General features: G+C 34.0%; 2 protein-coding genes across 2 annotated transcripts; one reads left to right on the top strand and one right to left on the bottom strand.

The window, feature by feature from the left end:
- Window positions 1-5529: 5529 nt before the first annotated feature.
- On the bottom strand, window positions 5530-6230 carry LOC105420750 (uncharacterized). Its single transcript, XM_011625609.1, has 2 exons — window positions 6131-6230; window positions 5530-5984 (listed from the first exon to the last, which is right to left on the bottom strand). Exons 1-2 carry the CDS (start codon window positions 6228-6230, stop codon window positions 5530-5532), a joined length of 555 nt encoding a protein of 184 aa, XP_011623911.1.
- A 1442-nt stretch (window positions 6231-7672) lies between these two features.
- LOC18435330 (shaggy-related protein kinase epsilon) lies at window positions 7673-13324 on the top strand. Its single transcript, XM_006845376.4, has 12 exons — window positions 7673-8821; window positions 9215-9304; window positions 9533-9592; window positions 9782-10054; window positions 10198-10272; window positions 10364-10420; window positions 10632-10772; window positions 10985-11035; window positions 11158-11253; window positions 11605-11688; window positions 12376-12478; window positions 12633-13324. The coding sequence occupies exons 1-12, from the start codon at window positions 8777-8779 to the stop codon at window positions 12731-12733; spliced, it is 1176 nt and encodes a 391-aa protein (XP_006845439.1). The 5' UTR covers window positions 7673-8776; the 3' UTR covers window positions 12734-13324.
- Window positions 13325-26153: the final 12829 nt, after the last annotated feature.

Genomic DNA, 26153 nt, shown 5'->3' with positions numbered 1-26153 from the left:
TCGCGGTTGGACATAGAGTGCCTCAATTGATATTTATTTCTATACCATATGGATCATTTTCCCATCAAGATTTATTGATTTTATTTACATTTTATTAAATTTGATTTTTAAAATTGTTAGTTGAATTTTTCTAAATCTCTGTATATTTTATTTATCAAATTTGGATTTATAAAAACAGATAAATTAATTTTATAATGATTTAAATATTTAAATAATAGTTTTGTGTATTTTCAAAATATACAATAAATTAAATATGCAAGGGAGGCCCAATAGTTATTTTGGGCCCACCATTGTATGATGGGTGGGACCCATTATATGCCACGATAGGTGGCACGCCCCACCTATGGTATATTTCCTATTTGGTGTTCAAGCTTTGAAGCTTGAGAGAAGGTTTTGTGTTGTTTTAGAAACTTTTGAAGCCTTGAAGAATATTTGATTAATATTTTGAAATGTATGAGAAGGCTTATGCTTGAAATAAGAAAGGATAACATTATGATATATTAATTGTTTATGTTAATTAATTGATGGGAAAATGGTTTAAAAAGTGGAGGATAATGGTGTAGTACTTTCCATAAGTTGTTGATGAGCCATCTATGCAATGGAGAGCTCAGATCTCTCACCCCACAAGTGACCCAAGATCAATAGTTCATATTCAATCTCATATGAGTGGCAAGCCAAAAAAAAACCTAAGAAACTCTAATCATGATCAAGCACTATAAAAATGAATTGTCTCTACCCAAAATCTCTATGCCTTATTTCTTACCACAACTTTCCATCTCTCTCTCATCCATCTAAGGGGGGCATGCCCCACTCTAGGGAAAAATCTCTCTCTCTCTCTCTCTCTCTCTCTCTCTCTCTCTCTCTCTTTTAAGAAAGTTTCTCTCTCTCAAGAGATCCATAAGAGTACACACCACTCTTTCATCTTTGATATCTCTCTCATGTTGGTTCTCCCATCTTCTCTCATCTCAGGGCTTTTCTCTCTCATGATGTTTTCTCTCATAGTCTCTCGTGTTTTCTTTGGGATTCTAAGATTATAGGGTAATGATAGTAAGATAATCATCGCTCTCAAAACTAGGTTGCTAAGGGGATTCACCTAGAGGTTTTCAATTTTTTCAATAAAGGGTTTATGTTCCATTGATGTGGCATGTCCAAACTTACTTTCCCGGTTGAGATTGAAAGTTGACCATTAGATCCCATGTCATTGGAAGGTGGTGACTCGGTGTGGGGTGTAAAAAATCCGTTGAGGTTATCTTTGATACCTTCTTTTATTATTTTCATATTTATTTATTATATATTTTATTTCCAAGCATAGGTTGTATTTTTTCTTATGTTAATGAAAAACATGGTTTGAATGGCCTCAAGTTCTTAAGATCCTATTGTATTCCCTGTTTTTTTTTTTTTTAATTATTATATTGTAAAAGGGCTATTTGTGAGTGATCTAGACACTGAAGAAAAAAAAAGAATTGAAAAAGACAAAAAAAAAAACTATATACTCTGGTTACATCACACGAATCCTTCTACGAATGCACCTCAAAATCCATCGGAAAATGTAGTTTTAATGTTGAAAAACCCTTTGATTGATCATCTCGACATCGAGATGTATGACCATGAAAAATAAAAAGATTTTAAGTCTAAAAAATAGTGCATTTTACAACATATTATCTACACCGTCAATTTTCAAGATTTTCATATGTTTATGATCTACTTGATTTTTTTGAAATTTAAAATTTTATAATTAGATATAAAAATAGATTTTGAGATAATTCTAAAAACATTTTACATCAAAATTATATACCATGATAAAATTTGAAGGTGCACCTTACCCCTATAGCTACGAATGCATCCGTATGCCAACCGTACCCTTCTTTCGTATACCTTCTTTTTTTTCCTAGTGTTTTCTTTTATTTTTTATTTGTTTGTTTTTGGGCCAGCCCGGCTAGCCCAGGATAAGATTGTTGCACCCTTAAGCACGATTATACAATTATTATGAGAAATGCAGCAATATGGGAGCTTATTTCAGTGGTGGTTTGGGTTACTAGAAATCTCTATTTAACGAGGGAGATTCTCGAGAAATTGTAGACACAAACTATGCGATTTCCAATCTAGATCATGGTTTCAGATGGGAGCCGATCAAGACCGAAATGCTTCTTGGATGGTATGCATCTGGGTCTGATTCTTCCACATTATAACCCCTAGGTTGTTATTATATTTATTTATTTTTAACCTTTTTTTTGAATCATCGATTTGGACTTATCCATATTAAATCTAAATCGTCGATCCAATTGTCCGACACAAATTTGTAGTGAACAACCCGCCTTTTCAATGTGAGTTTCGAAATAGTAGTTAAGCTGGAAGCTGCTTTAGCATCAAACGTTAAAATAATTCGTAATAATTATTGGAGAGATATTTCGCATAAATCAAATCTGAAAATTGTCTCGACATGGGAAATCTCATTCCCGCATGGAGATTTCCCTTTGCCAAACGGAGCGAGAGAAAGAGAAAGAAAGATGGTCAAATTCTATCTAAATCTTAACGCTGTTTTGGGATATGCATTGAATATTTGTTAATATCGTTTTGACCTGGCATATTTGATTACTAATTCTTAATTATTGAAATTTTCCACAAACCTCCCTTCCATCAAGTTTGTTTGAGCGGTTTCCAAGCCCATGCAAAAATAAATTCGAATTTTGGAAAATCAGTTCAGAATGGATTATTTAATGGAGAAAATCGATATAGAGCTGACGCTCTAAACAATCAAAATTAGAGCCCACCTAAAAAATTTCATTAGAAGTAGTTGTTTTGATGCTCAAATATCTTCAAATTCATCATCTAGATCTCAAGATCTACGAATATTAAAAAAAAATGGATTTCAAGTTTGAAAATAGTGTATCTTGTAACGTATTCTTGAACCGTCAATTTTCAAGATTTTCAAGTTTTCATATATATGCTCGATCTATATTATTTTTTAAGCTTTACATTTTATAATTAAAGATCGAAATATATTTTAAAGTATTGAAACACATCTCTCGATGCTATTTGAAGGTGCATTTTACTTTTATTGTTTAGAACCTCGGCTCTATATAAACTTTTCCCTTTAAATTAAATCAACTCTTTCTCCTTATTCGACGAGGTGATTTCTTCATATACTCGAAAAATAGCGCGGATACAATGGGATTCAAATGAGTTTTTTTTAGGAGAGCTCATAATCATTTTCCCTCGCAAAAAATTGAGACATTTCGAAATAAGGGTATTTTAGTCAAAAGGTCCTGAAAAGTCTTACTGAATTGTCAGATTTGTAAGTGTAATACCAATGTTCTTTGAAAACTTGCACTTGACGTCGGCACGTGAGGTGCACTGGAAGAGAGAGAGACCGCACTACATTTAGAGAGAGAGAGAGAGTAATTAGTGATGAAAGCATTAATTAGCGTAGTAAACAAGTGCTACTATAGTGGAACCTTTTTTTTTTGAGAGAAAATATTTTTTTTTTAATAATATAATGGAACCTTAAAATTTAGAATTACGGATGAACCTAAAAAATCCATTGAAAAAGGTTGTTTTAATGTTAAAAAAACCATTTAATTGAGCATCTCGTCATAGAAATGCATGATTATCAAAGAAAAAATGATTTTCAGTCTTAGAAATAGTGCATCTTACAACACAATATCTAGACCGTCCATTTTCAAAAAAATTATATATTTATAGTTCTATTTGATTTTAACAATTTTTGAAGTTTAAAATTTTATAATTAGATATAAAATAGATTTGAGATAATCCTAATAATATTTTACATTAAAATTATATGTTATGATCAAATTTGAAAGTATACCTTAATTGGATTGTTTAAGGTTGCAACCGTATGGATACCACACCCTAATATAGTTAATATTTAGTATTTTTTAGATTGTTTATTATGATAATATTTATCTTTATTGTAATAAGGTCACAATCACTCATGTATCGCCTCATCTAGAAAATTGGTTTGGATCGATAGTCTAGATCAGCAATATGCCCAAGTGAATTGACTAATAAAAATAAAAAATAAATTAAATTAAAATTTATAAAATAATAAAATATATTTGGTGGGGTTGATCGGCGGATTCCCTTACACTATTAGCCTATTTTGTTCTCGGTATATAGAACGTGGTAGACTTGTACTATTGATTTTCAATCTGGATCAGACAATTTTGACATGGATCAGCAGTTTTAAAACTCCTACTATCAAGTATTAGTTGTCAAATTCGATAACTTGGGTTGCATTATAAAGTTCGAGAATTTATTTTTGAGCTTTAAGTCTAGTCAATAACATACTTACAACCACTCGATTTAAAATCAGATAGACTCCATGATTATGATATCCGCGTACAAAAAAAAAAAAAAAACCTCTCTTTATATCCCAATTTTTTATAAATTTAGCCTAAGTTGCTAGAGTACAACATTAATAATGAGGAAATACGGAGAGACTCAATAACTACAAGAGAGAAAAAAGAAAAACGCCTTTGTATTACATTTAACAGTTAGAGAGAGACACGAAGAGAGAGAGAGGCAATTACTAATGATAAAAAGAACAATTACATCTCTCTCAAAAGAGGAAACCTTTCTTTTGCGATAATAAGTTATTGCTTCTATTAGGGAGAGCAACCCTTATTTATGAATAAACATCATTATTACTGCTTCTTTTCCGTAGCTTTTGATTTGAAATGATGAATCTACGTCTCTAATCATATGGGAATGCTCCATTGAAAACTACTTCTCTCTCACTTTAGACCAAGTGAACTCCAAATAAAGCATTTGTTAGATCTTTTACCAACCCCACTTTATAGATCCACAATGATAGCCCTAATCTTAATGTCCTTTTATTCCATTAAATTCCATCTAAAATGGTTTTTTTTTGTTCGAGAATTAGGGACATTTCATTTAATCAAACAGGTATTACAGAACAAGCACTAAATAATTACGGAGAGTGAAACAAAGAAATAGAATATGAAACAGAAAAAACTAAAAGCGAAAGGTTTCTATTCTTCCCCCACAACATAGAAGATTTATGCTTCCCTTACCATGCAGCCATTCAATTTTGATCAAGAGAGCCACTCATCATTTGATCTTAGATCCGCGGTTTCAAAGTATTTTATTTTTAGTCTTTTTTTTACAAATTGTATGAATATGAAATTTGGTACGCATCATATTCTCATTGGGGCGCACCTATAAAAATATTAAAAAATAAATTTTCAATAAAAGATAATGATCAAAACACCCTTTGAAGCTTTCAGGGATATTTTCGTCATTTTATTTTATTGGAAATATTTTTTTTTTATTTTTTAGCTAGTGCGAGTTTAATAGAGGATGGAACATCTAAATTTTGGTGTCAAAATAGTTTATATAAAAAAAATTAAAAATAAAATAGTGTAGAGAAGTGACATTGTGATTGGGTCAAATTTAGCCCTCCATTCAGAATGAATGGTTGGATAAGAAAAAATATATAAGTTTTATGCTGTAAGGGAATCATAGAAAGCTTGCCCAAACTAAAAACCCTCAAACAACAACTAACTCGGCAGCATTAACACCAGCTTTTGCTAACGCATTAGCCTCCATATTGCATTCTTTAAAGACATGCACAAAACTAGCATTCAAACTTCCACAACAGTCCATGATTTCTGGCACTTGTTCATGAAACACCCAAGGATACGACCATTCCTTTATAATCCACTTAATAACATTCATTAAATCACATTCTATCACCACTGGTTTAGACAAACTTTTAACTAATTTCAACCTCTGTAACACAACTCTAAGCTCTGTTTCATTTGATGTGATCACCCTTGCTAGTCCATAAAACGTTAACACTATCCGTCCATCATGATCACGAATCAGACCTCTTATACCTGCTGGTCTAAGATTACCTGAAAAACTCCCATCAAAATTTAGCTTAATCAAACCCTCCTCGTGCACTTTCCAAATCCCAATCTTTATTTCTTTCAAAGATCTCTCTGCAATAATAATTTGTAGATTATACATTAAGTCCACACGAGAAACACCATGTCATTCTCCTTTTATAGACAACTATTCAGCGACCAAACACCTCACTTGTTCTTGTACTTCTATTACAGTTTTCAGTCTTTCATTATTTCCATACTTCCCAAACCACCATTAACTTCACTACCTTCCATAAGAATTCTACCATTCTCACCATATCTGCTTGCTAACCGGTTATTAAACATATTGCTATGTTCCATTCCCCCTGTAAATATTAATCCCAGATAGCCTTGGTATACTCATAATTAAACAATGAATGATCTATATTTTCTTCATCCTTCTTAAATAAGATACAAACATTTATTAAAATATTTTCTCGTTTCCTTAAAATATCCACTGTCAACAATTTGAATAACCACAAAAGGCTCTCATCTTTAAAGGCATTGGCTATTTCCAAATTTTGGAAGCTTCAATATCATATCATATTTGTCTATCACAAAACAACAACTTATATGCAGAACTTACTGCAAAAATCCCACTTTTTTCTCATACGATCCCATCTTTTTCCCTCAGGCCAATAAAAATACTACTGCAACAGTAATAGACACCGAGTAAACTCATCGCTCAGTCTATTATTTACCGATGGATGCATCTAAAATTGTTTCTCACAAAAATAAAAAATAACAAACCCAAAAGGCCCCATTGCACTAAACAAAACCTCATTTAAATAGGAGAAAAGCACGTGTAATATTTTCCTGCAGGAGTAAACTGCATCCTTGCTCCCTCAGAAAAAGAGTTGTTTTGGGGAATTTTTTTTTTTTAATCTTATTTTTCTGGATTTAACGGGCCATAAGTGGTTGTGACATCCTTATATAAAATATAAATGGTCTTATCATATATTTTCTCAAAAATAAAAGATGAGTATTAAACGTCAAATATGAGGTTTTTTGAAGTGAATTGGGTTTTTGAGGCCGAGCGATAACGTTGGCAAGGGGCCGTAATGACGTACTGAAAAAAAAAATTCCTGATGACTACTTTTTTTAGATGATTTATACTCAGATGTAGTTCTTCTCAGGCACATATGGAGTGAATTTGAGTATAATTATTATTATTATTCTTTTTTAAGATTAGTTTCTAAATTTTAGATAAGGGTAGTAATGGGCTAGGAGCCTGAGCCAGCCCAACTTTCAAAACTAGGGCGTAAGCATCCTGGACCAGGCTAAGACATGGCCGTCTATATCGTCCCTACCTTGTCCTCATTTTTTTATATTTATATTTTATTTTTTTAATTTTATTTAGCTCGGCCCGCCCTGGCTTTCTTTGCTTGGAATCGGCTGAGCCGAGGCTAGCCGACCCTCAAGAAAACAGGGCACGCTAAGGTTAAGTTCCAAAAATTACTCTTGGATAGGTTTTTTAGTTGAGGTGTGAGTCAAAGATATGGTCCGGCGGGAACAAATAACCTTTTCGATTAATAGAATACTTGGGCTTAATGGTCTTTTAAATAAAAGAGAAGTGGATTTTATGTCCAGTTAAAATAATGGAAGTGGAGAAGTGAAATCCATTCGGTCAAAGGAACCGTACCAACATTAGTAAATTGAAATTGGTGGGATGAGAGAGAGAGAAATTGGTGGGATGAGAGAGAGAGAAAGGAGAGAGGAGAGAGAGAGAGGAGAGAGGCAATATGCCGAGCCAGAGGTTCCAACGCAGGGAGAGAGAGGAGAGCGTTTCCCCACCATTTCTTTTGAAAGCTCTCCTGCCCATAAGCCCCACACATCTTTATACCTCCTCTCTCTTTCTCTCTCTCTCTAAAATGAGGAGGGGATGTGAGGAGAGAGAAACGAGGCAAGAGAACTAAAAAGCAACTTTCTCTCACTACCAAATGGTAGGAAACCATCTCACCTCTTCATCCTTTTGCCCACTCGTTCTTACATTGCTTTGGTTTTTGTGATGTCCCTGTAAACCTTTTCTGAGGTCTAACCCCCCTCCTGCTCTCTCTCATCTGCTGCTTCTACACCTTCCGGACCAACACCATAAATTATCCTTCTCTCTCTCCTAATCTCTTCATTCATCTGCAAATCTCCCCCTCTCTCTCTCTCTCTCTCTCTCACCCTTTTTCTCTCTCTCTAAAACCCTATTACCAGGCGCCCATACATCTTCCCTTTCTTCTAATTTCCTGTACACTCATCTTTATCTCTCTTTCTCTCTCTACCCTGAGCTCCTATCGGAGTGAACGCTCTCTTTCTCTCTCTAGGAAACGGTAGATCAGAATAGGGAGGAGAGCGGCCAAAAAAGCCAGCCAAAAGTGACTTTCTCTCACTTCAACCTTCACCCATTTTCTCCTTTTGCATTTCCTCCGCATACACATTGGTTTCTGTGATGAATCGCTCCCCTTTAAACCGCAGGAGCCTTTCCTTCTCCTTTTCTCACCCTTTTCAACAATGGAAAGTTTAGGATCTTCTCTGGGCCTCACTGGAGCTAGGGTTTCTTGCTTTGTTTGGGGTTTTTATTCATTGAAGATAAGATTTATAGAAGTCTAGAAGTTGGTTTTTAATGGAAATTTAGGGATTTGGAGCCCGGGATCTTCTTTTGTTATCGGTAAAAATACAAGTTCTCATCTTTCAGTCAAGGATCTAGTCTCAAGTTTCGGTGGTATCAGGTTTTTGAAGTCTAGCACCGTTAAATATTAGGTCTTCTTTTGGTGATTGTGGAGTTGGTAGAAGCTGGATCTCGAATATTAAGGTTTTGGGTTCTTGAAAATTACGTTTTCCTTTGTTGGTTTATTGGACCAGAGGAGATCTGTTGAATCATGGAGGCCATGGACGTAGATCACAGAAGCAAACATGATGAAAAGGTTGGGTTTTTAATTTATCGTTTTGCATCAATTATGTAATGGGTCTCTCTCTCTCTCTCGATTTTATACCTTTGTTTCTGATAATCTTTTTGCTCTTTATCATTATCAAGTTGTTTGATAAATCTCTCTTTCTCTTTCTGTTTTGATTGCTCTATTGCATTATCAAATTATTTTCTGTAATGGGCCTCTCTTTTTTGCTCGCTTTCTCTCTGTTTTAGACTTGTATGCACCATTAAGTTGTACTGTGTGATGGCCTCCCCTTTCTTTCCTTGATATAGGTTTTTTCTTTTGCTGCTAGATTGATGGGTCAGTTGGTCTCATGTTTTCAATGCTTGGTGCTCTTCATATTTATCTTTGCTTGGTTTCTGATCCATCAATGGTGATATGGTTTAGGTAAAAGAAGCAGGTGTGGGTGGTGGTGATAATAGAGACACAGGGCAGATAATAGTCACTTCTTGTGCATGGAATGGACAACCCAAGAAGGTTAGCTCCCTGTATATTTTTTTTGTGTTTCATATTTTTTGGTTATAAATGGATAAAAAACTCACTGAAAATTTTAGAAAGTCCATAGGTTTATGGAACAATACTACAAAATAAAGGTTTAATGAATAATTGTGCATGATATGATTTTGTTTAAAACAAGGAAGCAAGCTTTGCATAACTATGCAAGTATTAGAATATCATTTATGTTGTTGTTTGGTTAAATTGCAGACTGTAAGCTTTGTTGCAGAGCGACCAGTCGGAACTGGATCCTTTGGTGTTGTGTTCCAGGTGGAATATTTGAGCTCAATCCTTTTTTTGTTCCAGAACTGAACATTTCCAAAGCTTTTTGTAATTGTTCATGCCCTCCCTAATTATACGTGTAATTTTATTAGAAGTCCAACTTGGGACCTTATCTTTTATGCATAAATTGATTTTAGCAATTTTCTTTTTTGATGGTATTTTTGAATTGATTTTCAGGCTAAGTGTTTGGAAACTAATGAGACAGTAGCCATTAAGAAGGTGTTACAAGATAGGAGGTATAAGAATAGGGAGCTTCAAATAATGCGCATGCTTGACCACCCGAATGTTGTTTCATTGAAGCATTGCTTCTTCTCTACAACTGAAAAAGACGAGCTTTTCCTCAATTTGGTTATGGAGTATGTTCCTGAGACTGTTTACAGGATTGAGAAGTATTATTCTAGAATGAACCAGAGGATTCCTTTGCTCTATGTGAAACTTTACACTTACCAGGTAACAATTTGAGAGAAAGATTTTATTGGGTTTCCCCTATGGGATTTTTTTGGATCACAGATTAACTTGTCCATTGATCTTTTATTTCATTGAAGTTCCTTGATTACTTGAGCTTTCTTTTGATATGGTTTTCTCCTTCTCAGATTTGTAGATCTCTTGCTTACATTCATGGGGCTATTGGTGTCTGCCATAGAGATATAAAACCACAGAATCTTCTGGTACTTGTTCTGGCCTTTGGTTCCCTATTATATAGTTTCTGATTTTCTGGAATTTGAGTGACCACAAATCTCATTTTGATATCTCAAACAGGTTAATCCTCACACCCATCAACTGAAATTATGTGACTTTGGAAGTGCAAAAGCTCTGGTTAGTGAAGTATTTATTTTCTAAAATTCAAAGTGATTATATACTTATGTATTTTATTTTTGTTTGATCCAAAGTTGTTGTTTTGAGATCAGGGTTTAAAACCTCTGACCCCGTAACTTTTAGTTAGGTTGGAAAGTTTACTTTCACTTGTGTCACTTACCATGGCCTGGCTTGAACATCTATTTGAAGATCTGTTTGTCTGTTTTGGCAGGTCAAGGGAGAACCAAATATATCCTATATTTGTTCTAGGTATTATCGAGCTCCTGAGCTCATCTTTGGCGCTACTGACTACACATTCTCAATTGATATGTGGTCTGCTGGCTGTGTTCTAGCTGAATTGCTTCTTGGTCAAGTATGACTCTCCTTTCACCCTTACCCAATCCCTCTCTCTCTCTCTCTCTCTCTCTCTCTCTCTCTCTCTCTTGTGCAAGCTAAAGTGTGAGGCACTTTAGCTTTCTTCATTTGTTACTTCTGAACTGTTTTGTATCATATATTTTAGAAGCTGAATTTTTCATGCCAATTTCTGTCATTCTGATTTCAACCATGCCCTTTGTTCCTCTGCAGCCTCTATTCCCCGGTGAAAGTGCTGTTGAACAGCTTAGTGAAATTGTCAAGGTAAACTTTTTCTTTCTCTTCTTTTGTGGAGCTTGGTGGGATTTTTTTTTTTGGAACTTTTAAAACATTTATTATTAAAATTTCATAATTAACTTTACTTCACTTGTTTATGGTGGGTTCAGATCCTCGGGACTCCCACTAGAGAGGAAGTTAAGTGCATGAATCCGAACTATACAGAATTCAAGTTCCCACAAATGAAGGCGCGGCCATGGCATAAGGTCTGCACTTCTGTTCTCCTCTTGCTTATGTTGGGTCATGGTTGCTTCTTTTTCATATGGTTGCTTTTGGCATTGTAAAATGGCAAACTGTCAAAAGAAAGAATTATATAATATGCATATTGCCAATGCCATAGTCCATTGGTCCTCACTGTACCATTTGCCTATGGTGGATCTCACTTTCCCTCTTTGTCATGATTTTATTTGGACTGTGATGCCTATAATGGCTATGGTAAGCCATAGTAATTTAGATTATGTTAAAGAACTTCCCATGGCTAAATGATTTTCTTTGCAATTTAGATTATGTTAAAGATTTCCCATGGCTAAATTATTTTCTTTGCTTAACTTCTTCAGATCTTTCACAAGCGGGTGCCTGCCGAGGCAATAGATTTAGTATCAAGACTTCTTCAGTATTCTCCTAACTTGCGACCATCAGCTGTAAGGATTGTTCATACCCCCTTGCTTTACAAATGTGACTTGAGAATTTTGGTTTTGACCATATTTGGCAGTTGATCTCAATGAAAATTCCAGATCTTACGATGAATTTTAGTTGTAATCAATTGGAAACTAAGGCTAAAATTTGGACAAGTAGCGTAACCTTTGGTTTAGTTGAGGTGCTAATTTGTTTAAATTAATAATCTAAATGGGAAAGTATACAAAGAGATCATTTACTTTTGGTATAGGGAGGTCACAATCACTCTTATTCGTTGGATTTAAAATCGGGTGGTTGTGAGTGTGTTGTTAGCTAGGTTCAAAATTAAAAAACATATTTCTCGGATTTGGTGACACACTTGAGCTACCCAATTTGAAATTGGATGGCTAGACGTATTTGTGACTTCCTTGTTACAAAGGTAAATGGTCTCATAGTATACAATCCCTTATTAAATAATTAGGTAATGTATTTTCATCTGTATTTTTGTTTTCTAATGGTTACAGTATGGTTTATAGGCTATGGAGATGTGAGCATTTATGGTCATTTCTGTTTTTGTCTCCCTCCTTGGTCTAAACTCTAAACCAATAACATTTCATATTGCTAGAATATCCAAAATTAACTTAGTATCTTTGTTAAGAGAGTGCTACCATGCATGAGAGGATTAATATAGTATGTAATTTTGTATGATGCAGCTCGAGACTTGTGTCCACCCCTTTTTTGATGAACTTCGTGACCCCCATACGACCTTGCCAAATGGTCATGCTTTACCTCCCCTTTTCAACTTTAAACCAGAAGGTAGTGATATCTGATAATCTTGCTGTCTTTAATGATAATTGTCTTCACTGACATAATAGAGTTATACTTTCTAGTTTTTAAGAAAAGAAACAAAATTTGTCAAAAAAGAAAAGAAACAAATATTCTCTCATTTTAATTTTATTTTCATGTGCAGAACTGAAAGCGGCTCCTCCAGAGATTGTACAGAAATTGATCCCAGAACATATAAGGAAACAATTTCCTCACTTCAACCCATACCTTGCCCAAATAGCATGATTACTCTTTGTGAGATCCTTACCCCCCTGCCCCCACCTCAAAAAAATACATCTCTTTTGTAAAGTTATTGGAGACAAGCGAATTGCTTAAAGGATCAGCCAAGATATCAGATCTAGCATCCATTGGTTTCAACTGCTAGTCATGAGGCCTTGACTGTGTTCAGAGCTCTTAAGGCTACCGAGGTTTCAAACTTTGCTGCTGGATATAGGGACCAGGTCTTCGGGGAGGCACATGCTGCAATTCTCATAAAACGGATCATTGTTCGCTTCTTAATGAACGAATCATCCATATGGTGAGTTTTTCACTTCCACTGGTTTCTGGACTCTCATGGTGACTTCTCACCTCCTGTGTTTGTAATCATATTTGAAGCTTTTAGAGTTGTAATAATGAAATAGGATGGCCTGAGTAGGTTAAGTTTCCATCTTTTTATGCCTGTTGTCTGTCAAAAGAGTGGCCAAAAATGGGCTCAACCTTGTCTCTTATGTTTTATCCAGGTGCTTCGAGATTTTGTTTGTGTTATATGTTTTATATATTACTTGTATCCCTATGAGGACCTCTACTTAAGACATCATTAGGTGCTTATGCCTTTAAGTTTGTGTCTTCTTTTTGGCCGACGGATACCAACGTAACAGAAATAAATCGTGCGAATCTTTAAGTTGTTCCACTTGCATAAGCAGCTTTTGAACCATCGTCATTTCCTTTTAATTTTTTGAACGTTAATTGTTAGTTATGGGTTAGCAATTTTTTGAACTGTCAGTAGTTTTGAAAAGGGGTTAGCATCGGTTGGAATGGAAACCTAGACCGGTAGCGGAGTCATTGGTGGTGCTGTCACCTTGACCTCCAACTGTGTTAAAAATTAGGCTAGGTCTCTTAACTAACACTAGTGCCTTGAGCCCATGGTCATGTCTGTCCCACCCTTGTGATTCTGAGTTGGACATGGCTATTTTTATTGGAATTATTAATATTATAAAAAATTTGGGTGAATTGGGAAATTATTGGGTTTTACCGATCAGAATCATTTGCCTCTTCATCGGACTAGGGCGGTTCTAAGTTAGATTGGCGAGTTTTAAATCACTGTTTAGTATATGTATCATCAATGGATATCTCTTGATTTGGGTAGCGAGTTTTAAATCACTGTTTAGTATAAATTTGACGTTCTCTTCTCCCTTGATGGCTTGCCTTCTATTTTTACACTGTTGACAAATTTACTTGACTCGTTAAATTATGTGGAGTTGCTTTTTAAAGTGGATCCGGTTTTTACGCGGCCAAGCTCGTATATGTAGAAATGCGGGCTTATTAATAAATCTATTTTTTAGATGGATATTTGGACTTAATTTTTAAAGAAATATAATTTCTAATGTGGTGTTCATGAATATAAAAAAATAAATAAATTTTAAAAATTAAAAATAATAATTATAACAAGAAACTCCTGCGTTCCAGGTCCAGCTCGCATGAAATAATTTTCATTTTTAAGCATTTGCATTTAATGCTTCTTTAGAAATTGGAGGTCGCGCGTAGGTTTGAAAATTGAACTTGGTCAGGTGCTGGCCACTTCCTAAAGATGACTGACTTTTGGGACGACATTGTACCGTTGGTCCTGCGCCCAAAATACCATGTTTGGGAAGGATTTGCTTGACCTGACAAATTTTAAAGCATGTCATAACTCTCGTTTCTAAGATCATTTTTTTTTGTGCATCCATAAAGCTGGGTTTGGAATATTGGCTTTAATGGATAATTGGAGATATATATGCATATGAATTATTTTATAATAGGGTGCGGTTTGCATACACGATGCATCCATAGGTGTAGAGGTAAGGTGCTCCTTTAAATTTTATCATAGTATATAATATTTCCTAAAATGTTTTTAGGATTATCTCAAAATCTATTTTTTTATCTAATTATAAAATTTTAAATTTAAAAAATAGTTAAAATCAAGTAAATCTATAAACATATAAAAATCTTGAAAATGGACGGTGTAGATAATATGTTGTAAAATGATGATCAATCAAAGGGTTTTCAATGTTAAAACTATTTTTCTGATGGAATTTTTAGGTGCATATGAAGTTCTATATTATAAGGTTGCATCTTTATATAAACTTTTTCCTTTATAATATACCACATTAATAGTGAACTTGGAATTATTTTACAATATACCACATTAATTGAACTTGAAATTTTCTACGATGGCGTTTTTGAACTTTGGAATTTTCTACGCTCGAGTTTTGTATTATAAAAAGCCCTCACTATGGAGTTTTTTAACTTTGGAATTTTCTACTCTCGAGTTTGTATTATAAAAGGCCCTCATATATTTAAAAGAAAAAATTACAAAAAAAACTTTAGACCACGCTTTCTATGCGATTTACCCTCGACCTAATTTTGTTTCACTTTTATTGCTAAAACAAATTTTATATGCAAATACCTACCTTCAAGGGAAAAAGTTCATTTTTTAGATGAAAATATCCTTCTCATGCACAAAAAATCATTTTGGTCAGATTTGATGTGAAGTATGGACCTCAATAGCACATTGCTAGAGCGTGGAGCGTACATTGCTGGAGAGTGGAGCGTACATAACATTGTCGGAGCGCACAAGTGCTGGAGCGTTTCTGCCGAACCGTATTTTACACAGTACTCCGAGCCTTACGGTCGGAGAGCGTCGGAGCCTTCCTGCCGGACCGCACTTTACACGTTGTGGAGCCCCTTCCTACCGGACCGTACTTTACACGTTGTGGAGCCCCTTCCTGCCGGACCGCACTTTACACAGTGCTGGAGCCCTAATGTCGGACCGTAGTTAGACAGTGCCGGTGCCCCTATTACGGTTCGACAGTGCCGAAGCCCCTATTTTGGGTCCCTACTGTTACCAGAGCCCCTATTACAGTCTGACAGTGTCGAAGCCCCTATTTTGGTGGAATTGAGGGTCTAGTTAGACCGTGCTGAGCCCTTATTTTGGTGGGATAGAGGAGAGACACTCTATTTTGGTGGGAGCCCCTATTTTGGTGGGATAGAAGAGAGACGCTCTAGTTTGGTGGGAGCCCCTATTTGGATTTTGGTGAGAGCCCCTATTTTGGTGGGATAGAAGAGAGACGCTCAAGTTTGGTGGGAGCCCCTATTTTGGTGGGAGAGAGGAGAGACGCTCCATTTTGGTGGGATAGAGGAGAGACGCTCTATTTTGGTGGGATAGAAGAGAGATGCTCTAGTTTGGTGGGAGCCCCTATTTTGATTTTGGTGAGAGCCCCTAATTCGGTGGGATAGAAGAGCGACGCTCTAGTTTGGTGGGAGCCCCTATTTTGGTGGGATAGAGGAGAGACACTCTATTTTGGTGGGATAGAGGAGAGACGCTCTATTTTGATGGGAGCCCCTATTTTGGTGGGATAGAGAGACGCTTTATTTTGGTGGGAACCCCTATTTTGGTGGGATAGAAGAGAGACGCTCTATTTTGGTGGGATAGAGGAGAGAGACGTGGGTAAGGTAAAAGTACAGTGGGATAGATAAAGTAAGCGTGGGTAAGGTAAATGTAAGGGAGAATAATTTAAATATATATATATATTTTTTATTTGGTTAGAGCTATTTTTTTGAAAAAAAAATTTAGGTTGGAATAAATTGCGTAGATAATGTATTCTTGAAGCTTTTTTATAAATTTCCCTATTTAAAATTGACTTTTGACCGCGTAGTTCATTTGTTTTTTTAGGAAAGGTGATTCCCTCTAAAACTGAATTTCAAATTTAGAAAAGCTAATAGTGATGTGAATGATGACTTGGAAAATTTGGGGTCATAATAATCTCGCAGGTATTTTGCAATGGCCCCATGTCTAGCGAGGTCCTGGGCCCAACCATGAGGGATGTTATTAAAAGCCTTATACACATGCGGGAGCAAGCCGTACGCCCTCGAGAATAATCCAGAAATGGGTTTTGGATTTGCCCAATGCGGCACTGATTGGATTCGTTGAACTATTCACATTTTTCCTGTAATAGTTTGATTTAATTGTCAAATACCAGGAAAATGTTAAATTGTGCATCTCTCACAAGTATTTTGGTAAATTTTGCAAAAATGAATGAAGAATCAAGTTGGGGCAAATGGGACCCATATCGAGAATCCACGATCGGATCCGCAATTCCCGATTTGGATCGTTGGGTTTTACTTTTACATCGCTGGTCACCTATCTGTTTGCCAAAATCAATTGCTCCCATGAACCTTCCTAGGGGAAAAAGCCATGAAAATTGGTTGCTAGTTGATGGTGTGGATGGCAGGTTCTTTGGTGTTTAGATGAGGCACGGCATTTAAAAACATTAGCCATGCCAACATAATACGTTAAATGCTGACATGCTTTTTTCGGTTTTTTTATGTGAAATACTCATTCACGAAATGATAGGGAGAATGGAACACTCAGAAATAAAAAAAAATGACTCAAAAGTTCCTATTCATTTGAGTTTTCTCGACTCTTTTCAGGTTTTGTGGTGTGATGCTAAAGATGATCTATATAACTGTGGTTCTGTCAATTAAGATTATTTTGTAATTTGCACGGAGTGTTGTTTACATTTGTTGAAATTAAGTAGTTAATTCCAATTCCATTATTCAACAAAATGTTGATTGTGTTAATTAATAAGAGGATTGTTCTTCAATCTATCATTTTCAAGATTTAGGATGAAATCTGTTTTTTTTATTTAGATTTGATTTATATAAATCAAACATGTACGAGTTAACGGTACGAGGGTGTTGTGATTATGTTGTCTTTTTGAGTGAATATGTGATCATTGGAGAAATTTTTGGTAGGGTTTCTGATGCTGTTGATAGAGCATAAAAATTTATTGAATAATACAACTATGAATTGCTTTATTGATAATGAAAATTTTGACAATATATCATCAATATCATAATCTGTCTCCAATAATTGGGGTTGGCTACATAAATCTTGGTCCGTCATTCTGCTATATTTAAGTGTCATATCCTTAATGAGACCAAAAGTCTCGTATCTTTTCTCATTACTTCACGTCATGTCTATTTGGCTTACTCTTTACCCTTTTTGAGCTTCTACTTGACTTGACCTCCTAATAGGGGTCGGTACCACACATGGTCAACCCACCAAAGTTTACTCTCGTTCATCTTATCGCATATTGGTATCACACCTAAATCTTCCTGATATTTAAATAATGTATCATTTATACTAAAAAACTCATGGGTCATCCATCGTTCTCTTGTCTCCTTCCGGTAAGATCTTTTTCTTGAGTACTTTTAGGACCCCAAATTTTGGGAATGCATGACTAACTTCAACTAATAAAATATTTCTTCGCACTTTGTATGTGTCTTGAAAAATGTAACTTTCAAGAGTGAATATAAAACATTGAACTTTTGTGACTTAAAAACTAATTTTTATACATTTTTTAAAATACTCTTCTGATGAGCTCGACACAGATCTCAAAACTTCAGATCGGAAAAATCTCCTGAGTAGCTCTTTTGTTTGAAGGAGCAAGTATACGGTACGGGTCGGGGCATTAGTGGTTTAAGGGGCAGGTGCCTCAACATAATGTCCTATATTTCATTTCTACAATTAACACTCCCTAAAAAAATTAAGAAAAAATAAGAAAAAATAAATAAAAAATAAATAAAAAAAATAAAAAAGAGAGAGAGAGAGAGGAGAGAGTATATGGTATTCCAAAGAGTATCTTAGACACGTCCATCATTTGCACATAAGACGAAACATGAATTGCTCGTTGGAACAATTTAACGGTTGTGTACTGCCTCAAATTTAATGAGGGTGAGGTTTTGTACAAGGCGTCAATATTAACCTAAGGCACACATTTAATTTTTTTCTTAAAGACGTGTTCCCATGTAGAAAGCCCTCGTTTAAAAAATTATTTTCACCCTGACTATACACTTTAAAATTTTAAAAATATTCTAGACCAAGCTGATAAAAAAATACTTAATTTTTTATAAAATTAACGGTTAGGATAAAAATACTTTATTTTTAGGACTTAAAATTCTTTTTTATTTTTGTCTTTTTAATATACATACTCGCGGCAAGATGATCAATTGTAGGGTTTTGGATACATTTTTAAGTAGATTTGTTTTGGTGAAATTGATTTTTAGTTAATAGATAATTAATTAATTATGGTTTGTTCACAATTTTTTAATTTTAGTTTGAAAATGAAAATGCAATTTATGAATTTCCGATCAAGTTTTAACTTGAAGTTTATTAAAATTAAATTTTGAATTACAATTGCAATGTGGAACCTACAAATTACTAAAGAAAATTAAAAATTAATATTTCGTGATTTTTGTTTAGGTAGTTCACTGATACGAATCGAACCTGAGATATAGTTTTGCTAAACATCAGCTGCCAACCAATTTAGGCCAAGCCTGATTCCTAAGTAACATTTTAAAATTGTATTTTGAGTAAATATTATGTTAATTGAGATTCAAAATTTAACATTTTTGGACCATTAATAATTTTTAATTTTTATTACCGTTTTAGATTTTCTTAAATCTGAATATCAATAATTTAACTTGCAAATAATTATAAGTGGTGAACTTATTCCAATCAAAATTTAAAATCTTTTAGAATTTAGCTTCCTGTATCTATAAAATTTACGCATCCTTTTGTTATAGATATTTGGAAATAGGGGAATTTGTTTGTGAATCCATGGCCCGATGGCCCATTTTACATCTCCAAGATCTTGACGGCATACACTACCCTCACTATTTCAGTTTTTTATTTTTCTCTTTGCAGACCCTTTTGATTTTACATCTCTAAGACCCATTTTTTTATTGCACTAGTTGGCTTAGGGGTACAACTAGGCCGGGCCAGCAGGCCTTAGAGGCCCGAACAGTATGAGATCCAACAGGCGCTAATTATATAAAGCTTTCAGTTCAACATGGTGTAAACATGCCAGTCCAGCCCAACAGACCTTGACACGCCGGGCCAAGCCCAGCCCACTTACACCCCTCGTGTGCCCACAAAAAAGGAAAAAAAAGAAAACAAAAAGGAAAATCTCAAAAAAAATTGACCTAAATATCAGGTGGTTCAAAGTTCACGCCATCGGGCTCACAATTGTTCCGTAGGTCTCTGGTTCACATAATCTATATTGTAAGAAGTAGTGTTTTAAAAAACGCCGGGTTGACACTAGAATCTTCCGGTCTACCAGGCAATCGTCTAAGTCAAGAAGAGAACAAGCTATTTGCTACAGTAAAAAGGCATTTTGCTACAACTTTGCTACAGTAAAAACACAGTTTTTTTCTATGGTAAAAATGTCGATTCAACGATTCGGACCGGTTCTTAGTTAGTTCACTGTTTTTGTACGGTTTTTTTTGCCGGTTCACTATTTTCTTTCTATATAGTAAAACGGCAATTCAGACCATCGATTACACGATCCAGACCAATTTTTGTGATCCCCAATCCTAGTCACCAATCAATTTTTTAAATCAAGGGTAGGAAGTAACTTGTGTCGATTTAAAATTACTTCCGATCTTTGTTCTTTATGTGCGTAGCGCTTTTCTCTCTCACCCTTTTTCTTTAAAAACAATTCTCACCACTTCAAATTATCAAAATTGAAGTGACTAAACAACTTTCTGACTGTGAAGATAAAAAATCACCCTCCATTTTACCGCAAATAAGAAGTTATATCCATATACGTATCTTTAGACCTTCACGATCTGAAGTCATAAATGGCTTTGAATATTGAAAATTGGAAGTGATGGTAAAATAGACAAAAACAAAATTGACACAAAGAAGAGCATTGAATTCAGATTTTCAATATCTAAAGCCATAAAATCACTTTATGACTTCGGATATTGAAGATCCGAAATAATGGCAAAGTGGAAAAATAAGTGGTATGCATGTAAAATCAAAATTTAAGAATTTATTAAAAAATATGGCATATATATATATATATATAGATATCTCAATAATTAACTTAAAATGAATCTATTGTTTTATTTGTAGTTCTTTGAAGCTTTTAGTAAAAAGGTACAGCTTGCATAAGGTCAAAACCTCAAATAATGTGCACCAAAAACCCCTATTGGAAGATCCATTTTAAGCATTGACGATTCCTACAAGGCAAAAATTTATATAAGGTTGCAACCAATGGTTTAAAAACCGGATCGGTGACCCGGATCGGGCTTTTCAAAAACCGATCCGGATCGGCGAATCGGCGATCCGGATCGGAATCGGGTGAATCGGTCAGAATAAAGCTTCAAAAAAATCCGAAAAAATTATTAAAATTCATTATAAATATTGGTTTTTAGGAATTCAATAAAAAATGAGGGTACTCCATTAAGAATTTTCATGTTTTTGAATGAATATGCGAATGTTGATATGTTCTTTCCCTGCATGAACCGCCATTCAACATTTAATTTACAGTATTTCGTGCTCATCCCTACACTGTTGCTGTTGGGACTCGATATGTGAATAATATGGCTGGGATAGGGTGGCCTCAGAATCATCATCTCTCTCGTTTTCTCTTTGAATAATATGGATTAAAAAAAAAAAAAAACAAATTTTCAAAAAAATCTATCATGGATTAAAAAAAAAATCACAAATTTTCAAAAAATTCTATCATGGATTACAAAAAAAAATTCGATCATGGATTAAACAAAAAAAATCACAAACTTTCAAAAAATTCAATCATGGATTACATAAAATTCGATCATGGATTACATAAAATTCGATCATGGATTACAAAAAAAAACAAACAAAAAAAACAAAAAATTCAATCGTGGATTACAAAAAAAGAAAAAAATAGTTCGATCATGGATTACAAAAAATTCAATCATGGATTACAAAAAACTCTATCATGGGTTACAAAAAAAGCAAAAAACAAAAAATTCAATCATGGATTAAAAAAAAACAAACAAACATTTCAATCATGGATTACAAAAAAAAAACAAACATTTCGATCATATATTACAAAACATTCGATCATGGATTACAAAAAATTCTATCATGGGTTACAAAAAAAAAAAAAAAAACAAAAAAATCGATCATGGATTACAAGAAAAGAAAACAAACATTTCGATCATGGATTACAAAAAATTCTATTATGGGTTACAAAAAACCAAAAAATTCGATCATGGATTACAAAAAAAATCTATCATGGATTACCCAAAAAAAAAAAAAAAAAAAAAAAAAAAAAAAAAAAAAAAAAAAATTCCGTACGGAATCGCCGATTTACTGTTCGGACTCGCCGATTCCGTACAGTGAATCGGCGATTCACTGTACAGAATCGTCCGGTTCTCTCTAGAACCGGACGATTTCCGATTTTCGGGCGATCTGGTTCCTTTTTCACTATTTCCGAGCGGTTCGACTCGGCGTTTTTTAAAACGCTGGTTGCAACCTTAAAAGTGTAGAATCACATATGCACCTCGAAAATCTATCAGAGAGGTTGTTTTAATTTTGAAAAGCCCTTTAATTGATCATCTCGACATCGAGATCTATGAATATGAAAAATAAAAAGTTTTTGAATCCTAGAAATAGTGCATCTTGCAACGCATTATCTAGACCGTCCATTTTCAAGATTTTCATATATTTATAGATCTACTTGATTTTAAGTATTTTTTAAATTTAATTTTTTCTAATCAGGTATGAAAATAGATTTTAAGATAATTCTAATAATTTTTTACTACTAAATTACATATTAGGATAAATTTTGTAGGTGCGCCTTAATTGGATTGTTTAAGGTTGCAACCTTATAAAAACCGCACCCTTCCTACAATAGCCTGAAAATTTATTTCCACTTCTAGTTATGAAATTTAAAGTTCCAAAAAATAGTTCAAATGGAGCAAATTTATAAACACTTGAAAATTGTGAGAATAGGCGGTCTACATTATATAAAATGTACTATTTTTAAGACTTTGAAACACTTTTTTTATAAACATACATCTTGACACCAAGATAATCTAACTAGAGAAATTTTTTTTAGTATTGAAACCACTTTTTTTGTGGATTTTTAAAGTTCACCTTACTACTATAATATAAGAATGGTGTCTTATATAAACTTTTTCCTTAATTAAAAGGGCCAATTATGTACACATATAGAAAAGTAGGTAAAATACAAAAAGTGTCAGATTGACTTAGAAATTACAATGAAAGACAGTTATTATATAGTTTTAAATTTTTTTTCAAAATGTGTTCGACCACATTATAGGTGATCCGCGTATGAAAACCTTGAACTGCCTGTAATGTGATGTAACACTACAATATGGACGGTCCGAGGATTGGGACCTCAGATTACATGCAATGTGGTGTAATACAATAATGTTGGCGGTCCGAGAATGGGGACCTCAGACCAATCGCCAACTGCCCTAAAACATAAGACACCTCCAAAAAAAACTATATAAGAAGAGAAATTTTAAAACCGTTTCGAGAATGGTATCCTCAGTTCGAGGAGCATTTTGGAAATTTTTTTTAAAAACTACAGTAACCAATCTTCCTTGTAATTATAGATTCAATTTGACTCTTTTTGTATTTTACCTAATTTTTGTGTGTGTACGTAATTGGCTCGAATTAAAATCCTCGTTACAATGGAAATGCACAACGTTCCCTATTTCCATAGTAGTAAATAATTATCATTTATTTGTAAAAGGAAAGTATACATTATAACTAAAAATTCCTATGAGAAATGGAGAGCATTGGTCACGTAGATGCCAAAAACCCCTCTGACCGATAGATTGGGGAGATGAGGAGATCCAACCCATTCATTGTGTGGGGCCTTTGATCTTGAAAAGAACTACCGAAAGATGATCACACACAAAAAAGTACAAGCGCATGTGTATGGTAATCATGGGTAAAGATGAGCACCAAGACAAAGCATGGCACATGGAGTTGCCTCAACTTTTTAAGAAGTATGATATTTGAGAAGGGCACTCCAATACTCGATGCCTCCTTTCTATGGGAATAATACACAACCTACTACTTTCATTGTATCAAATGGCCAAGACAATAAAGCTTATTGATTTCCATGTTTCTCTTTTGGGAGTGGCTTTATGTCCCCCATATCCAGATTGATGTTCCACATCTATGAAACTTCAATCTCATCATGCTTTTTCTACTTAAAATTGCATCTTTCTCGTTAGACTGCTTTAACACTACTTCTCTCTCTCTCTCTCTCTCTCTCTCTCTCTCTCTTTGGGTGGCAACGGGTCAGACGTGCATCTGATCGGACCCAGACCCGGACTTCAAAAAATTTATGGGACCCATACCTGACCTAACCAGATCCGAAGTTATCGGATCCGGATCCGATTAGACCCGATGCAAAATAAATAAATAAATATTATGTTAATATATGTGTTATTCAAATATTATATTTAAAATATATAGTTATATTTATTCAAATAATTAAATATTATCATATTATTATACATATATATAATATTCAAATAATGTATTTAAAAATATATAGTTATACTTATTTAAATAATTACATATTATCAAAATATTATAAATTATGTATTATTTAAATAATAACATTATTCGAATCAGGTCCACATAGACCTGGACCCAACCTACCAGGTCCAATTTCCTATACCATACCCAAACCTGGGTCAGGATCAATCGTCGGCTCCTGGGTCCAACCCCTACTCTCTAAATGACTCATGGTGTGGAAACTAAAGCCATCCCTGCAAGCAAGCAAGTGTACAACCATCTCATAATTATTATTTTAAAATAGGTTAACTTATTAGCACGTGTGAGTGAACACAAAGGTTTAAAATTTAATCCTTTGAACTGCTTCGTGTAAATTATATTTCTGGATTTAAAACAATTTTAAGGGATTTTATTCTATAACATTATATTTATGAATATAAGAAGTTCACAATCACTTGCTGTCTGTGAAATTGTGTGATTAAGGATAATGCCACAAGATCAGAGTTTTCTAGGTGCAGTTAGCATACTGTAGAGGTAATGCACCTTCAAATTTTATCATGGTATATAATTTTGATGTAAAATATTTTTAGGATTATCTCAAAATCTATTTTTATAACTAATTATAAAATTTTAAATTTAAAAAATGGTTAAAATCAAGTAGATCTATAAACATATGAAAATCTTGAAAATGGACGGTGTAGATAATATGTTGTAAAATGCATTATTTATGAGACTTAAAATCTTTTTATTTTTCAAGGTCATATATCTCAACAGTAAAACTACCTTTTTCGATGGATTTTTGCGGTGCATCCGTAGTTCTACATTATAAGGTTGCATCCTTCTATAAACTTTTTTCCCTTTTTTTTTTTTTTTTTTTTTTTTTAACTTTGAGCAAGTTGAACAAATACATTTCACAAGTAACTATTAAGGAAAAGTATTTCACAAGTACCTACTAAGAAAAATTATATAAAGAGATTATTTAATTTTAATACAAAGATGTCATTATCACTTTTGTTTGTCAGATTTCAAATGAGAAATTGTGAGTGCATCATTGACTAGACTCAAACTTCAACAAAATGAGAAGTTGTGAGTGCATCATTGATTAGACTCAAACTTCAACAAAAAGTTTCTCAAACTTTGTGACACACCCCAAGCCATTCAATTTAATGGCTGGTAGCAATTGTGACCTAACAAATATCAATGGTCGCACAATATACAATCCCAATAACTAAAAAGAAAAATATATAAAGAGACCATATACTTTTGGGATTGTATACTATGAGACCATTTGTTTTTAATACAAGAAGGCCACAATCACTTTTGACTATTGAATGTAAATTTCAATCAATGAAAGAGCGTCACAATATTTAAAATTTTGTATTTTGGACTTTGTGCCCAAACAATGACACACTTCAACCACCCGATTTCAAATCCAATTATCAATGAGGATTGCAACGTCCCTATATATAAAAAAATTGGTATCACTGTACGCATTTTTTTACTTTTAGTACAAGGAGGTCACAATTACTCGTGTCTGTTATATTTTAAATCAGGTGGTTGTAAGTATATCATTGACTATATCCAAAGTTCAATTTTTTATTTTTTTTTGAACTTTATAACATATTTCAAACATCTAATTTGACATATAAAGATTATGAGTGATTGTGACCTCCTTGTAACAATAGTAAATGGTGTCATAGTATTCAATCCCTAATTAAAAATGGTTGTGACCCTTTTCTACAAAGAAAATAAAGAGTATAAAGAGTCTTATTTTATAGTATTACTTGCTTGGACCCTATTATTATGACCATCATCCTAGTGCTTGGTAAGGTTGCTCTTTATGGCATACAAAGATTTCTTAGGTAAGGATATTTCTTTCTCATGCTCTCCATTAGAGCAATAGAAGCATTGTGAGAGTATTACAAGTTAATTAACAATATAACTAGTTTTTTAATGCACCATGCTGGCTTTGTATGACACTCTTGGTAAGGTTCGTTATAATTTCAAAATAAGGAATATGACAATAAAAACTCACTAATCTTTGTCAAAACTATCCAAATTACATATAAA

This window comes from Amborella trichopoda, chromosome 12, assembly GCF_054954075.1.
Source record: "Amborella trichopoda isolate Santa Cruz 75 chromosome 12, AtrichopodaSantaCruz75HAP2 v2.0, whole genome shotgun sequence".
Classification (NCBI taxonomy): Eukaryota; Viridiplantae; Streptophyta; class Magnoliopsida; order Amborellales; family Amborellaceae; genus Amborella; species Amborella trichopoda.
Note: the sequence above shows the minus strand (reverse complement) of the source record. Positions and strands in the feature narration are given on the sequence as shown.

Coding starts and splice junctions, on each gene's coding strand:
- LOC105420750 (XM_011625609.1), bottom strand. CDS start 6,230: ATGGAACATAGCAATATGTTTAATAACCGGTTAGCAAGCAGATATGGT. Junction 5,985..6,130: donor AGTTAATGGTGGTTTGGGAA/GTATGGAAATAA, acceptor TTATTATTGCAG/AGAGATCTTTGAAAGAAATA.
- LOC18435330 (XM_006845376.4), top strand. CDS start 8,777: ATGGAGGCCATGGACGTAGATCACAGAAGCAAACATGATGAAAAG. Junction 9,593..9,781: donor CCTTTGGTGTTGTGTTCCAG/GTGGAATATTTG, acceptor ATTGATTTTCAG/GCTAAGTGTTTGGAAACTAA. Junction 12,479..12,632: donor TTTCAACTTTAAACCAGAAG/GTAGTGATATCT, acceptor TTTCATGTGCAG/AACTGAAAGCGGCTCCTCCA.